Source organism: Zalophus californianus, chromosome 11 (assembly GCF_009762305.2).
Source record: "Zalophus californianus isolate mZalCal1 chromosome 11, mZalCal1.pri.v2, whole genome shotgun sequence".
In the NCBI taxonomy this organism is placed as follows: Eukaryota; Metazoa; Chordata; class Mammalia; order Carnivora; family Otariidae; genus Zalophus; species Zalophus californianus.
The window spans coordinates 56,369,181-56,386,314 of record NC_045605.1 but is presented as its reverse complement, the minus strand read 5'-3'; the positions used below and the strand labels follow the sequence as shown (position 1 = coordinate 56,386,314).

General features: G+C 43.8%; 1 protein-coding gene across 2 annotated transcripts in view; it reads left to right on the top strand.

Annotated features, from left to right (window-relative positions):
* Nucleotides 1-9,196: 9,196 nt before the first annotated feature.
* The window catches only part of UVRAG (UV radiation resistance associated), a 329,246-nt gene continuing 321,308 nt past the window's right edge, over nt 9,197-17,134 (top strand). For both annotated transcript variants that reach the window (XM_027579444.1, XM_027579443.1), the window contains exon 1: nt 9,197-9,507. In XM_027579444.1, coding sequence (XP_027435245.1) covers nt 9,485-9,507 — 23 coding nt within the window. In that variant the 5' untranslated portion in view covers nt 9,197-9,484. The remainder of the gene's footprint in view (nt 9,508-17,134) is intronic.

Genomic DNA, 17,134 nt, shown 5'->3' with positions numbered 1-17,134 from the left:
TTCGAGCTCTATTACAAAACTGTCATCATCAAGACAGTATGGTACTGGCACAAAAACAGACACATAGATCAATGGAACAGAATCGAGAGCCCAGAAATGGACCCTCAACTCTATGGTCAACTAATCTTTAACAAAGCAGGAAAGAATGTCCAATGGAAAAAAGACCGTCTCTTCAACAAATGGTGTTGGGAAAATTGGACAGCCACATGCAGAAGAATGAAACTGGACCATTTCCTTACACCACACACAAAAATAGACTCCAAATGGTTGAAAGACCTAAACGTGAGACAGGAGTCCATCAAAATCCTAAAGGAGAACAAGGTAGCAACCTCTTCGACCTCAGCCGCAGCAACTTCTTCCTAGAAACCTCGCCAAAGGCAAGGGAAGCAAGGGCAAAAATGAACTCTTGGGACTTCATCAAGATAAAAAGCTTTTGCACAGCAAAGGAAACAGTCCACAAGACCAAAAGACAACCGACAGAATGGGAGAAGATATTTGCAAATGACATATCAGATAAAGGGCTAGTATCCAAAATCTATAAAGAACTTATCAAACTCAGCACCCAAAGAACAAATAATCCCATCAAGGAACGGGCAGAAGGCATGAACAGACATTTTTCCAAAGAAGACATCCAAATGACCAACAGACACATGAAAAAGTGCTCAACATCGCTCGGCATCAGGGAAATCCAAATCAAAACCTCAGTGAGATACCACCTCACACCAGTCAGAATGGCTAAAATTAACAAGTCAGGAAATGACAGATGTCGGTGGGGATGCGGAGAAAGGGGAACCCTCCTATACTGTTGGTGGGAATGCAAGCTGGTGCAGCCACTCTGGAAAACAGTATGGAGGTTCCTCATAAAGTTGAAAAGAGAGCTACCCTACTTAGAGCTTACCCTACAGCAATTGCATTACTGAGTATTTACTGTAAAAGATACAAATGTAGTGATCCGAAGGGGTACATGCACCCCAATGTTTGTAGCAGTAATATTCACAATAGCCAAACTGTGGAAAGAGCCAAGATGTCCATCGACAGATGAATGGATAAAGAAGATGTGGTATATATACACAATGGAATATTATGCAGCCATCAAAAGGAATGAAATCTTGCCATTTGCAACGACGTGGATGGAACTGGAGGGTGTTATGCTGAGTGAAATAAGTCAATCAGAGAAAGACATGTATCATATGACCTCACTGATATGAGGAATTCTTAATCTCAGGAAACAAACTGAGGGTTGCTGGAGTGGTGGGGGGGTGGGAGGGATGGGGTGGCTTGGTGATGGACACTGGGGAGGGTATGTGCTATGGTGAGCACTGTGAACTGTGCAAGACTGTTGAATCACAGATCTGTACCTCTGAAACAAATAATACATTATATGTTTAAAAAAAAAGAAGAAGAAGAAGATAGCAGGAGGGGAAGAATGAAGGGGGGGAAATCGGAGGAAGAGATGAACCATGAGAGACGATGGACTCTGAAAAACAAACTGAGGGTTCTAGAGGGGAGGGGGGTGGGAGGATGGGTTAGCCTGGTGATGGGTATTAAGGAGGGCACATTCTGCGTGGAGCACTGGGTGTTATGCGCAAACAATGAATCATGGAACACTACATCAAAAACTAATGATGTAATGTATGGTGATTAATATAACAATAATAATTAAAAAAAGATGTGGTATATACATACAATGGAATATTATGCAGCCATCAAAAAACCCACAAAATCTTGCCATTTGCAATGACATGGATGGAACTAGAGGGTATTATGCTGAGCGAAATAAGTCAGTCAGAGAAAGACATGTATCATATGATCTCACTGATATGAGGAATTCTTAATCTTAGGAAACAAACTGAGGGTTGCTGGAGTGGTGGGGTGTGGGAGGGATGGGGTGGCTGGGTGATAGACATTGGGGAGGGTATGTGCTATGGTGAGTGCTGTGAATTGTGTAAGACTGATGAATCACAGACCTGTACCTCTGAAACAAATAATACATTATATGTTAAAAAAAAGATAGTAGGAAGGGAAAAATGAAGGGGGGGGGATCGGAGTGGGAGACGAACCATGAGAGACTGTGGACTCTGAGAAACAAACTGAGGGTTTTGGGGCGAGTGGAAGGATGGGTATTAAAGAGGGCACGTACTGAATGGAGCACTGGGTGTTATACCCAAACAATGAATCATGGAACACTACATCAAAAACTAACGATGTAATGTATGGTGACTAACATAACATAATAAAATAAAATTAAAAAAAGAAAAGAAACTGGCAGCCATTATCCTTAATATATTTATTTATTTGATCAATCCCTCTGTACATAACCAATCTTCCATTGTCACCATTTTGTCCTCCAACCCTGAACCCAATACTGACGCTCTTGTCATCTAGGCTAGCTTCACCGGATGTGACCTAAGCAGTTGCCCCAGGCCTGGTGCTTAGAAAGGCCCCACACTTGGGGAACCTGGGTGGCTCAGTCAGTTAAGTGGCTGCGTTCAGCTCAGGTCACGATCCCAGGGTCCTGGGATGGAGCCCTGCATCGGGCTCCCCACTCCTTGGGGAGTCTGCTTCTCCCTCTGCCTGCCACTTGCCCTGCTTGTGCTCTCTCTCTCTCTCAAATAAATAAATAAAATATTTAGAAAGGCCCCATGCTTGATTTAATGCTGTTGCCTTCTTAGAACTCAATAATTTTGAACACGGGACTCTGCATTTTCATTTTCACTAGGCCCCACTAATTATGGAGCCAATCCTCACCTAGCCCTGCTTCAGCTCTGACATCTTGTTTTAGGCTGGCCTCCCAGTGGATATCCTGTTCACCTACTCTGGTCAATCCCTAGCCTTCTGCACTCCTCCCGCACTCACTGCTGGCCCTGTGTGGACACCCGCCTCGCCTCACTCTGGCTCTGACTCCCTGCTCTGGGCCTTCTCCACACTACCCGCTCACCCCACGCTGATCTTGTTCTCAGCCCCACCCTAAGTGCTTTTGAACTACATTATTCAGGAAGAGAATGAGAAAGAAAAACTGTGTAGAGAGTTCTAGCTTTTGGATTTTTTGCGGTTATACTTTGCTGTTGATGGAAGTAAGATTCTCGTTCTTTTTTTTTTTTTAAAGATTTTATTTATTTATTTGAGAGAAAGAATGAGAGAGAGAGAGAGCACATGAGACGGGGGAGGGTCGGAGGGAGAAGCAGACTCCCCGCTGAGCAGGGAGCCCGATGCAGGACTCGATCCTGGCACTCCAGAATCATGACCTGAGCCGAAGGCAGTCGCTTAACCAACTGAGCCACCCAGGCGCCCTAAGATTCTCATTCTTTTGGGAAAATTCAGTCCTACATAGTGTATTCTACCTAATGCAGGCAGTGTGGTATGGGGGACAGAGCCCCCAGCCCAGCAAGCAAGAGACCTGGGTTCACAAGTCAATCTGCCACTAAGAACCATGTGACTTTGGGCAGCTCATTTCCATTTCCAGAGCTGCTTTTTAGGCTTCTGTGAAAGCGGGGCAATAATACCTACTTCACAGGGTCCTGTGGGGATTGTCCATGGTAATGTACGTAGAGTACTAGAGGAACGTTAGTTCGGTCTAGCCCCCAGGGAACCCTGTTAGGGAGGGGAATGAATTTGCCTCAAATCCTTTAGCCAATTAGCTGCGGGGCCAGACCGTGTTTTTTCTGACCCTTGGCTCGGAACTCTCAGACCCCCCCCCCCCCCCCCCCCGCCCCCGCTCTGCAGCCAGCATGCCCAGTCTCAGGAACCCTGGGAAATCACGCCCGCTTCCGGCGGGCAACGAGGGAAATCAGGCATCCGTTGAGCCGCTCTCTTCTCAGGAACTCAGCCGCATTTTTGTGTTCAAACTGTCCTCTAACTCAACAAAGGAAAGTCACAATTTACTGTTGCCATTTTCACCGCTCCCCCCCCCCCCCGCCCTTGCATCTGCTCGTGACCAACTGCCAGAGTGATATTTTTATTTATTTATTTTAAGCAGGCTCCACGCCCAACGTGGGGCCCAACACGGGGCTTATACTCCGTACCCAGAGATCGAGACCTGAGCGGAGCTCAAGAGTCGGCTGCTCCACGAACTGAGCCACACAGGCGCCCCCAGAGTGACATTTTTTAAAACATAAATCAGACCATGTAGCTCCCCTGCTTAAACCCTTCCGTGGTGGTCCACACACCTCAAGGTCAGACTCCCCTGGTCAGACTCCCCAGATCCCCAGGATCTGGACCCTGCCAGCATCACCGACTTATTCTGTGCCATCAGAGCTGGACTAAAGCTGCGCAAGCTCTAAGCCCTGAAAAGACAATGCTGCTGCTGCTCTATGAAATGACAAATGAAAGCATCCCTAAAACTGTAAAAGAGATTGAAGGAGGTCTTTGATTTTATTTTTGAAATATCAGTTTCTTTCAAACACTGTTCTCCCCCCCCCACCCCCATGCCGGCTGCCTCTTCTGCCTACTCCCGCCCGGCCTTCCCTTTCAGTTCCTTCAATGCTCCATGCTCCTTCTTCAGGCTCTTCCTTCTGCCCGGATTCTCCTCTTCCTCTCACTAGCCCGCTTTGTCCAGTTACCTCCCCCTCACCCTTTAGACCTCACTGTAAAAGGCAGTTCCCAAGAAAGCTTTCTCTGGGGCTCCCACTAAATCAGCCCCATGGGTTAGATGTGCTTCTGTCGAATGCTTGCCACCCTGGCTGGCCCATGAACTCACAAACTCAGGTGCCCACATTGGCACATTTATAGTCCATGACAGTGTGAAAACCACCGGAATTGAGGCAGGAGCGCTGCCCCTGGGGGCAAGAAGCCTAAGTCTTTGTCTCAGCTGGGCTACAAACTTTGTGTGACCCTGCGCAAGCTCACCTCCTCTCTCTGGGGCTGTTTCCAGTGGGAGAGGTATGGAGGCTCCCCGTCACCTAAACATTCCCTTACTCAAGCGTTCGTCCACTCATTCACTGATTTTATGCATCGGTGCGTTGAAGCTTCTGCAGCCTGCCCTCTGTGGGATTTGGATTGAAATGAAAAGCAAGAGTTCAAAGTAGAGTGGGTGAGACAAACACAAACCGTATGACTAGGCACGCGGATACAGGTACTGAAGAGAGGTCAGGCAGCCACAGTGGGAGCCCAGAAAAGGTAGCCATTAGCCTACATCTAAGAAGCTTTTTTTCCAAAAAAGTGACCTTGGAGGGTTGAGAAAGGAGAAAGAGAAATGCTGCCCAGGGACCCCCCTTTGTTGGGTGCAGGCTCTTTACGGAATGGTCTCCTTGTTTTACACTTCTCATCTGGCTTTCTGCAAGAGTCTTGCTCTTCAAATCCTACCCCTTGAAACCTGCATCTCCAGGGCTACCTGAGGATCTTTCTAACTGACTTCCTATTGCCTAAGATGTAGCCCGAGTTCTTCCGCCTAGCAGCCAGGTTCTTCTTTACCGGGCCCCCCTTCCTTTTTGGCCTCTTTGCCTGTTCCTTTCATGCAACCTTTGTTTCAGCCACCTTAAACTACGCTAATGTCATGTCCTCTGCCTCAGGGCCTTTGTTCATGCAAAGCTCATGCTTCTGCCTAGAGTACTCTTTCTTCTCTGGAAAGCCTTCTGGTACAACACACAGCAGTTAGCAACTTCCTCTTCCATGCGCCCATTATACTTTATATATCGTCCCAATGACTGCATTGACCACTTTGTACTGAAATTATCCATGACCTCCTTGCAGTCAGGGATTCTATCTGCATTATTTCTGTAAACGTAGTGCCCTGGCTGGGCACCTGGTACTGGTCTGAATGCTGTTTGACTTAGTGAGTGAGTAAATGGAAGAAAGAGGACTCTGCCGAAAGGAAGGGGCTAGATCTAATTTAATTAAATTTGAGACATCAAAAGACCACCCTGGCTTGTCTTGCTCTTACTTATTTAATGCATCACACCCATAAGATCTAGAGAATGAGGAGGGAGGAAGAAGAGGAGGTAAAATGGATTGGAGTGGCTTTAGCTTTTTGGCCCTGCAAACAATGCTTGGTTTCAATATCCAACATGGTTCTAGTTAGCTGTTAAAGCACCAGTCATCCCTGACCCAAACAGATCTAACCTGTTCATCTATCAACCTCCTAATCGTTTTTTAAGACTTTTGTGACGGCTTCTCTGATTTTGCCCACCAGCTCCAGTAGAGTCAGTCATTCTGTTACCACTGGACCTTGATCTTTCTTCTATCATTGCATGTATATTGTATTTGGCCACTTTAGAATCCATGTTCCCTACACTTGGATACAAGTTTCCCTAGGGGATATATATCACTGTATAAATATTATAGTATTTTAATTCAAAGTGATTAGAAATATTCTTCCTTTGAAATAAATATAACAGAAAAGGATCTAAGATAATACAAGATTTTTTAGAATGAAACAGGACATATAAACATAATGATAGATAGCATTTATCCAACACTTACTATACCCAAGGCACAGTGCAAAACATTTTACATTCATTACCTTGAATACTTTGCAGGTATTTCCGTTCTTTGTCCTGTCCCTAGAGGTGAGCATTCTAGCTATCCTGGTGTTAGTGACATGTGAGTGGAAAAGTCTGAGAAGGGTTGTTTACTTGAAGTGTGTATCTCCAGTGCTTGGTAATCATCTTGGTACAGAGTTGAATCTCAATAGAAGTTTGTAGAAAGAATGGATCCTGCTCTCTCTGCTGGAATATCCTTTTCTCCCTTCCTGCCTGGTAAACTCTTATTGGTCCTTCAATACCCAGTTTAAATGTCACCTCTACTGTGACGGAAATCTGACTCTCTTCTCTGGCTTCCACAGCTCCCGAACTTTCCTCAGGCTGAGCAACTGGATTATCAGTCTTTGTTTACGTATTGGACTACACGATAAAGAGGGCAGCTCCTCTGGGGATGAGTCTGAGTCTGATTTCCCAGCACCCAGCAAAGGGCTTGACACCTTTGTGTCAATGAAAATTTGTTGAATGAACGAAGTAATAAAGCTGGCTAGTATTCAGAGCTGACCTCCAAAGAGGAATGAAGTAATTCTGTGTTCTGTCTTTATAGGTCTATCTTCTTAACCTATGTAGTGGGTTGAACGATGTCCCTCTCCCCCTGGAATGAGTCCATACTCTTAATCCCTGGAACCTATGAATGTCATCTTCCTTGGAAAAAGAGTCTTTGTAATTAAGGATCTCAAAATGAGATCTGGATTATCTGGGTGGGCCCTGAATCCAAAGACAGGTGTCCTGGTATGGAAAAGAAAAGAATACACAGGAAGAAGAAAAGACATGAGAAGATGGAGGCAGAGATTGGAACTATGCATCCCCAGGATAAAGACTACCTGGAGCCACCAGAAGATGAAAGAGGCAAGGAAAGATTCTCCCTTAGAGCCTTCTGAGAGAGTGAGGCCCTGCCAACACCTTCATTTTGGGCTACTGGCCTCTAGAACTGTGAAAGAATAAAATTCTGTTGCTGTTGTTGTAAGCTACCTAGCTTGCGGTAATGTGATACAGCAGACTCAGGGAACTAATACAGCTTGGAAACAGAAAAGTGCTTTCTGTGAAATTCCACCAGATCTTGGCACTACATGAGTTGAACCACATGAGATTTGGGATTTCCTGACTAATCCCTTCTCAACAAACACCTGACCACACACCCATGAGGAACCACTCCATGTCTCAGAATAGGAGACAGTGTGACATCCATGTTAGCCAGTCCTGGGGTCAGATCCAAAGTGTCTTCAGGCTTCTGAACATCCTGGAAAGATAGTATGCTTACCTTCGATTAAACTATTTTTGGTGCAGTTATTATATGTGAGGTCTTCACTGGCACTTTACATATGTTGATTTACTTAATCCCTACAGCAACCTTATTATTATTTTACAGATGGGAAAACCAAAGCGGAAAGATGGGAACTGGTTTGCCCAGGAACACATAGCTAGAAAGTGGCAGAGCCAAGATTCCCAAACTGCCTGATTTCTGTTGTGTCTGATTCTAAAACACTCTGTTCTTTTCAGTTATACCAGTCCAGGTGGTGGATAAATTCACTGTCTGGGGGTGGGGGGGGGGGGGTGGGGGAAGGCAGATTGATATCCTGCAGAATGATTCAATGCTCTTTATTATAGAAGCAATTGCTATATATGCTATCATTATGATCAAGGAAGTCTTCGTGGAAGAGGTGGCATTTGAGCTGGGTCTTCACTTAAAAAACAAACATGTACTGATTATCCAGCAGGTCCTGGAAATCCAGAGACGAATGACAAGGTCTTTTTGCTTGAGGAATTCAATGTGTGTGTGTGTCTTACACACTTACTAAAAGACAATGAAGTAGAATAATCAGAAATATGGTAGAGGCAAGGTTCCTAACTCAGGCTCCCAGAGTAGATCAGGAAAGCCTTTTGGAAGAAGGGACCCCCACCCCCGGATGAGATTTGATGGGTAAGTAAACACTAGGAGGAGAAAAGTAGCAAAGGCTTTCTAAGGACAGCATAAGCAACACACTCCGAGAGGTGAAACAGCGTCCTGGGTGCCTGGCACACCTTAGAGCTCAGGGTACTAGTCAGGGGAGTGCGAAGAGGGGCGTGGACTTGTGGGTTGGAGTTGGTCACGGAAGAGCAGGTAGGACTGCCCGTCAGGTTTCTAGTCTCCGTGCGTCCTGAGTGGTGGCCTTCTGTCGAACCCATAAAATACTCCTTTTCAATTCCCGCATGTTCCTGGGAGCCCCTCAGGAAAAGGCTGCTCAAGGAGCTTGCAGCAGTAGATCGGGCATCACGACCCAGCGGGCGCCAAACGGGTCCCCGCCCTCCGAGGGAGGCTGGTTACCATGGCAACTAGGTTCGGGCGGAAGTGGCTCGGAAGATTGACTCTCACTAATCAGGTGACTCTCCTGCCTCCTGCACGTGACAACAGAGCCCCGGCGCGCTCTCTACCTAATCAGACCCCGCCCCTCTCTCCCCTTACTGACAACTGACACCGACCTAAAGGAATGGCCTTTGCGGATCCGCCAGGAGACCCCGCCCCATGGTACTGAAAGAACCAATTAGACTGGGAAAAAAAGAAGCAACGCCCCAGGTTTCACCCGGGTTTGACAGACGCGATTTAGGCCATCCCCGGGTTCCTCCGCCCCGAGTCCGTTCCGGCCGGCGATGGACAGATCTTCTACCCAATAGCATGTCCCTTGTCTGTCGTTGGGTCCCGCCCCCGTGGCAGCTGAACCAATGAGCAAGCCGGGTCTCGGCGGGGTGGTGGGGGTTGCACTGCGGTAATATGGCTCTTCCTTAGCCAGCGGCGGTGGCGGCTGGAGGTTGGGTAGAGCGGTTCTGCGTCTCGTGTGGCGGGTTTCTGGGCTGCAGGGGCTCGGCGGGTCGAGGCTAGGCGGTGGTGGCGGATGCCGGAGGAACGCGGGCCCCGCCGCTTGGCGGCCGCTGGGTCAAGATGAGCGCCTCAGCGTCGGTCGGGGGCCCGGTCCCCCCGCCGCCCCCGGGCCCGGCCTCCTCGCTGCCACCCGGTTCTGCCGCGCGGGCCCTGCATGTGGAGCTGCCCTCTCAGCAGGTAACCCCGCGGGCTTGCGGCGCTCGGCGGGGGGTGGGGGGGCGGGAGGAGGCCGGGGAGGGGAGTCCGTGGGCGGCGGGCGGACCCTGTGCCAGCCAGGAGACCCGGAGAAGTGCCCGGGGAGGACTCGCCGGACCGAGGACTTAAGGATTGTGAGGGGAGGGAGCCAGCGATGGCCGAAGCTCTGGGAGATCCCCGAGTCCCCGGAGAGATCCCGTTACTGGGGACCGGCTGCAAAGAGACTGGAAGAGACCCAGTGGAACTCCCTGGGGGCCCCGGCCTGAGCCCGCCTCTCCCCCGCTGGAGGGGGCTGGGGATTCCCCTGCGCGGACCCTCCTCCTTATCCCTCCGGGGAGGGGACCCGGGGAAGCCCGGGGAAGCCCGGGTGTCCCATGAGAGACGGGGAAAGCGCTTTTCCTTTCTCAAGCCATTTGCGGAGAAACCAGTTAGTACTCTTTCCTAGGGGAGAAGTTGAGGAGTCTTCATGGTTTCTAGCGTTTACTTTTAATCTCCTTGTTATGAAGTACTCCCCTCAGCTTCCCAAGAGAAATCCTTTGGGACTTTGGGGTTTCCTTCCTAATTCTCAGACCCCCAGGGATCTCATTTTAGCAATTTAGGGGGCACTTTCATTCCCTTAAATGACTCTCCTGGAAGGAGGATTTGATATATCTATTTGTGTCTTCCCCCATCCTTTAGCAGGGGCTTTGAGGGCTTCTTGGGTCCACATTGTAAGGGGATAATAAAGAGAGAACGCTGTTTGGGGATCTGACACAATGTGTGTACAGTACTTCCTCCCTCCATCACTCCCTTGCCCTTATAAAGTACTTTTCACCCTCTCTTGTATTCCTTCTTCCAAGACGAGGACCTAGGAATAACTCTCAGTTACTGAGAGTTTACCACGTAGGATTTGTGCAAAGTGCTCAACAGCCCGTAGTTCATTTCATCCTGGCGACTCTATGAGATCGCTATTTTTATGATTTCCCATTTTGTAGTTCAGCAAACTGAGGCTTAAAGATGTAAAATCACTCGCCCAAAGCCTTGCAGTTGGGAAGGGCAGTGGCTGGGTTTCACACTCCTGCCCTCCGACCCTGTAGCCCATGCACATGGTTGTGTGCTTGACACTGGGGCAACTACCTTCACTCAGAATGGAGCACATTTCCTTTATTCTTCCTTCAACTTTATATCCTTGCTGTAGTACTTAGGAAAGATTCTTCAAGAAGAAAGTAGAGTTTGGGGCAGGGGGTGGGTGGGAAATGGGTTGGATTTGAATGCAGTAGAGGGGGTGCTAAAGCAGAGAGCGACACTGGTGATCATAGTTGCAGTGGCCACTGAGCTGAATTGTGTGCAGAAGCAGGGCTTTTTATGTGGTAGAAGAAGATTCTTAAAGATGGGGTTAGCATATGCCCTAGTTTTGTGGTGCTGTTGGGAAGCCAGTTGTTGGAGAGTATTAGGAGTTTGAGGGTAGTTAGGTTTGGATTGTATTTATGAGGTCCTGGGAGGGAGTAGAAGTCTGGTAGGGGAGACCAGCCTCTGGAATGAGCATTAATGTGAATTTTCATGTGTGTGGGGAGGTGGATTTTAAGAATGGATACTGAGAGGCGTTGGTGGGCACTGTTGCAAGCAGCCTGGAGAAATCCTAAGAAGTTAATGGCCAAGAGGGGTTTAGTTTGGGGGAGCTTTGGGAAAATGTGGGATTAAGAAAGAGAAAGCATCATTTGTTTCATAGAATGCATTCTCTAATAACAGTTCACAGTTTAAAATTGGGGGAAATAATTCAGACTGTCCATGGAATAAATTTAACTGCATTTGTAAGCCTTTGTCAAATTTTTGGATTTGTGCTGAGGGATATATGGTGGCTTAAGTGTTCAACTGAATGCTGTATGAACTCAGTATGGTATTTACAGCTTTCTGGGGGTGTCATCCTTCTTGAATTCTTGGAAGGTAGCCTATGTGGCAAAAATACTTTTACTTTTGCAGTTGACGTTCATTTAGCTTTGTGGGTCAAAGTGTTCAGATTTTTAGGGTGTGAATACATAACATTTAAAAAATAAACATTTTTGTGAAAAACATTTTTGTGAAAGCGTTAACTGTATAAAATGCACTGATTACTTAGTACACAGCTTGACGAATGGTCACAAAGTGAACACAGTTATATAACCATTACCCAGATTAAGAAATACAAAATTATTAGCATTCCAGAAGTCCCCCTTATGTTCTCTCCCATCTCTACCTTTTCTTTCTCTCCAGAGGAACCACTATTCTGATTTCTAACAAGAGATCAGTTTTTGCCCATTCTTGAACCATATAAATGGAATCATGCAAAATGTAGCTTTTTGTGTCTGGTTTCCTTTGCTCAGTATTGTTTGTGAGCGTGATAGGGGTGTGTGTGTGTGTGTGTGTGTGTGTGTGTATGTATAAAACTTTTTTCTTTTAGCATTAATTCATTGTCTTTTTTTTCCTCGCCTATGGCTTTTGCATAATTTAAAAGGTTTAGATAAATTGGAAATTCAGTTAATAAGTTTCTTTTAAATAACACATCAAAAATTATATCATTTTAATAAGATCTATGCTATTTGATAAGGTGTCAGTCTTTCAAAACAAATAACTAAACCTTGCTTTAGGATTTCTGTTGTTGATTATCTCAAAGCATTGATTCAGTGGTTCCTCCAGCCCACTTCTTGGCGTTGTTGACATTTGAGTGGGTAGGTGAGTCTGGGAGATGTTGAGCTACATCCATAGCTTCTACCCACAATATACCAGGAGCACCCGTCCAGTTCTGACTGTCAAAAATGTTTTCAGGTGTTGCAAAATGTCCCTTAGGGGGGGCAAAATTACTCCTGGTTGAGAACCACTGTTCTAAGATATATTTTCTTTTTTTTTTAAAGATTTTATTTATTTATTTGACAGAGACACAGTGAGAGAGGGAACACAAACAGGGAGTGGGAGAGGGAGAAGCAGGCTTCCCGCTGAGCAGGGAGCCCGATGTGAGGCTCGATCCCAGGACCCAGGGATCAGGACCCGATCCAAAGGCAGATGCTTAATGACTGAGCCACCCAGGTGCCCCTAAGATATATTTTCATTTTAGGATAGAGAGTATTCCTGCTACTTTCTACTCATTTATTTCAGTCTTCATTAAGTCCCATTGACTCTAGTGGCTATAATGTTTAAAATGTTAATTTATTGTATTAGTTCTAAAGGTATTGGATTCCTCTTCCTAACCTGCCTCCAGGAAAAGATTTATTTATTTATTCTGCTCAGAGAAAGTTCACAAAATTATGTATAAGACCTAAGTTATTTTTGTCTTATTTTAATCGACTTATCTTTAAAAAATAAAGTTTAGTTAAGGCTGCATAACTCCTGAATCTTTATATGTGTGAGTAACTAGTCCATAATTATCAACCTGACTGTGTCAAATGGGACTACCACTTAATCTTTGCCTCCTTTTGCTTCTGTATGATCTTACTTTAACTGTAATTTAAGCATGAACTAGTCATGCATTTGGAAGACTGCTTTTGATGTTTAATTTTTGGTTGAGGTTTGTAATTAGTGAATATAAGCTCATCTGATGAGTAACTTCCTTCACACCCTTAGATTTAGGAGTTTTGAAATAAAATGTTGTGTTTTGTGGTAGAGGCATTTAATATGTTCTTAAGAGTTTAATTGAGAGCATTTCTTTCCTCCCCAAGGTCTTCCTCACTTGAGTATAACCTAATTACATTTCTTAGATACTCAGAGCTGGGATGCTTTTTCCTGATTGTTTAGTGACCCTTTCCAGGAGGCTACATATTCCTTTAAGAATTTGATAAAAGCTACAGACACTTTCCTTAGAAAATGTGCTTACATACATAGACAATTTTACATGCAGTTTTGGTTCTCTTGAACCATATGTATATGGAAGAGCCCAGATTAAATAGTCCTAAACTGGTTTATTCCCTTCCTTTAAAATATTTTTTTAAAATTTACAGTTTATTATTTCTTTTAGACAGTCGTCCATGTCAGTGTATATACATCCACCACATTTTGCACAATAATGTTCGGTTACCTTTGTTCAACTCTTGGTAGCCTTTTGGATTATTTCCAGTTTTCTCTATTACATTGTTGCAGTAAATATCCATGTATAGGTATCTTTGTATACTTGTGCTAATAATTCTGTAGGATGAATTTTGAGCAGTGAAATCACTCAAGGATATATATAAATGTATACAATTATGCTTTATATTAAATATATAAATTAAGATTTTTGTATATACATTTTTTTAACTTTAGAAGATACTAGCAAAGTGTTTCCCTAAAAGGACATGCCCATTACACTGCTACTACCAAATTATGACAGTACTTCTTTCTCCATATTTTGTCAATTTTGGACTCAAGTTTTCTCAGTGTTTTCAAAAATGATTTTATGTGTACAGATTTTATCTGCATGTAATAATATATATAGAATATAATCATATAATTTATGAATATGTATATAATCTTCATATGTATATATGTTTCTATTATTTAAATTTGTATTTCTTTAATTATTAGTTATATTTTAATAGCTTCATTTATTGTATATAAAACATTATGTTAAGTACATGATCTCATTTATCCTTATACAACCCTATAAATTTCATCTTTGCCTAGCTTTGTGTAGATTTTAATTTCTTTTGTGAATTGCAGGTTTATTTATGTCCTTGGCATTAATTTTTCTGATTGCTTATGTTTTTCATTGACTTGAAGAGCAGTTTTCTTGTCCTGTTTTTGTTTTTGTTTTTTTAAAGATTTTATTTATTTATTTGACAGAAAGAGCAGGAGAGCACAGGCAGGGGGAGTGGCAGAGGCAGAGGGAGAAGCAGGCTCCCGGCTGAGCAAGGACCCCCCCCCCCCCCCAATGTGGGGTCCTGGAATCATGACCTGAGCCGAAGGCAGTCGCTTAACCAACTGAGCCACCCAGGCGCCCCTCTTGTCCTGTTTTTGGAACAGGTGGGCTATATTAGTGCTATTAACCTTTATCTTCCCTGATTTTTTTTTTTAAGTAGACCTTATTTTTCAGAACAATTTTAGATTTACAGAAAAATTGAGATGAAAGATAGCACAGAAAGCTCTCATATACCCTATGCCCATTTCCCCCATTCTTAACATCTTTCAGTAGTATGATACATTTGTTATGATTCATGAACCAATATTGATGTATTATTAACTGAAGTCCACAGTTTATTCAGATTTCCTTAGTTAAAAAAATTGGGGTAAAATATACATAACAAAATTTGCCATTTTAGTAATTCTTGAGTGTACAACTCAGGGGCATTAAGTATATTCTCAGTGTTGTGTGTGCAGTCGTTATCAGTATCTATTTCCAGACATTTTCATCATCCCAAACAGATACTGTACCCATTAAACAGTAGTTCCCCGTTTTCTTCTTCCTCCAGCCCCAGGTAAACTCTGTTCTACTCTCTGTCCCTATGGATTTGCTTATTCTAAGTACTTGATACAAGTGGAATGATACAATATTTGTCCTTTTGTGTGTGGCTTATTTTCAGCATAATGTTTTCATTGTTCTTCTGTGTTGGAGTATGTATCAGAATTTCATTCCTTATATGGCTAAATAATACTCTATTGTATGTATATGCTGCATTTTTTTTTTTTTTTTAAGTAAACTGTACGCCCAGCGTTGGGCTCGAACTCAGAACCTGGAGGTCAAGAGTCCATGTTCTACCGACTGAGTCAGCAGGGAGCTTCTGTGGTTTGTATATCCATTCATCTGTTAATGACCTTTTCCTGTGCCAGGATACCATCCTGAAAGCACATTATATTTGTCCTATCTCCTTAGTCTCTTGGCTGTGACAGTTCCTCAGATTTTTCCTTCTTTTTGATGACCGTGGCAGTTTTGAGTACTAGTCAGGTGTTTTGTATTGGATTGTCCCTGTATTGGAATTAGTCTCATGGTTTGTTGTTTTTTTTCTATGATTAGACTGGGGTTTCTCTCTATAAGGTTACTCTTTCCCATTCACCTCTCTCTACTGTCCTTTTTGGAAGGAAGTCACTATGCATAGCTCACACTTAAGGAGTGGGGGATTCCTGTTCCCTCTCCTTGAGGGCAGAATATCTACATAAATTATTTGGAATTCTTCCATGTGGGAGATTTATATCAGTAACCACTTCCTTTTACAGATGAGGAATCTAAGGTCTGGGTAACTTTCTCAAAGTCAAACAGTGTCCACACAGGGACTGCAGTCAAGGTCTTTGATCCCTAGTTGCTATGGGCATCCACTCTTTGTAGATTGCTGGCGAAGTACAGAAGTTTTAAGTTACCACAAGCTTCAGGACCATCATGCTTTGTGTAGTTTATTTCCCATAGCACCTGTATCAAGCACTATTGATTATGTAGTAGGAGCTGTATATTTTTATTTAATTTATTTATATATTATTTACTTATTTTTTTAAGGATTTATTTATTTTAGGGAGTGAGCGGGTGTGCTTGTGGTGGGGGGGGAGGGGTAGGAGAGAGGGAGAGGGAGAATCTCAAGCAGACTCCCCACAGAGTGTGGAGCCCAATGCAGGGCTCGATCTCAACCACCCTGAAATCATGACCTGAGCTGAAACCAAGAGTTGAATGTTCAACTGACTGAGCCACCCAGGCGTGCCTATGTTTTTATTTTTAAATTTTATTTCTGTATGAAAATTTCCTTTGAACAACTTTACAGCCTAAAGAGAAGGAAATGGGATTGAAACACATACAAGAAAAAAATGGTAGAGAAGCACCAAAATGCTTTATAAAGCTTAATTTAGCTGTACATGATATATATTTTCCCCTTAAACGTTTATTAGATATCTTACTTTTGCTAATCTTATCTAATCATCTTTTTATTATGTTTTCAAAAAAAAATCTGTTTTGTTGGTAAGGCCACTGAAGGCAGAAAGTTGTGTCTTACTGGGAATGTATGCTTCATGCAGCACAGCACTGTGCTATGTACATTCATTCCTTCCACAAATATTTATTGAACCCCTTACTTGTGACTCAAATTTAAAACATGTAATACCTATAAAATAGAATGATAGCAATTTTTAGCTACTTTGGCTCTTGTAAACAGAACTGTATGATGAAGCTTCAGAAACTTGACAAAAAAATCAACAGCCTAAAGTCTTTTTTTTTTTAAGATTTTATTTATTTATTTGACAGAGAGAGAGACCGTGAGAGCAGGAACGCAAGCAGGGGGAGTGGGAGAGGGAGAAGCAGGCTTCCCGCGGAGCAGGGAGCCCGATGGGCTCGATCCCAGGACCCCGGGATCAGGACCTGAGCTGAAGGCAGACGCTTAATGACTGAGCCACCCAGGCGCCCTCTAAAATCATTTTTATGTGACAAAATGCCATCAGGAATGTAAGAATTTTTATGTTTGTTTCTTTGTTTTTCCTGTGAAAATGTTTAGTTCTCCTTTGAAAGTAAAAGCTTTGTTCTTATTTAGCGTTTACTTTAAAATTTCTCCACAGGGTCACAATTCTTAACTTTGTGGCAGAAAATTCAGAAGTGAAACTGACTGGAAATAGAGCAAGAGCAGAATTGAAACTAATAAGTTGGGCCTGAAGTATATGGTGAAATGAAAAAAAAAAAGGTTTTCATAGTTTCCATATTTGTACTTTTGATATC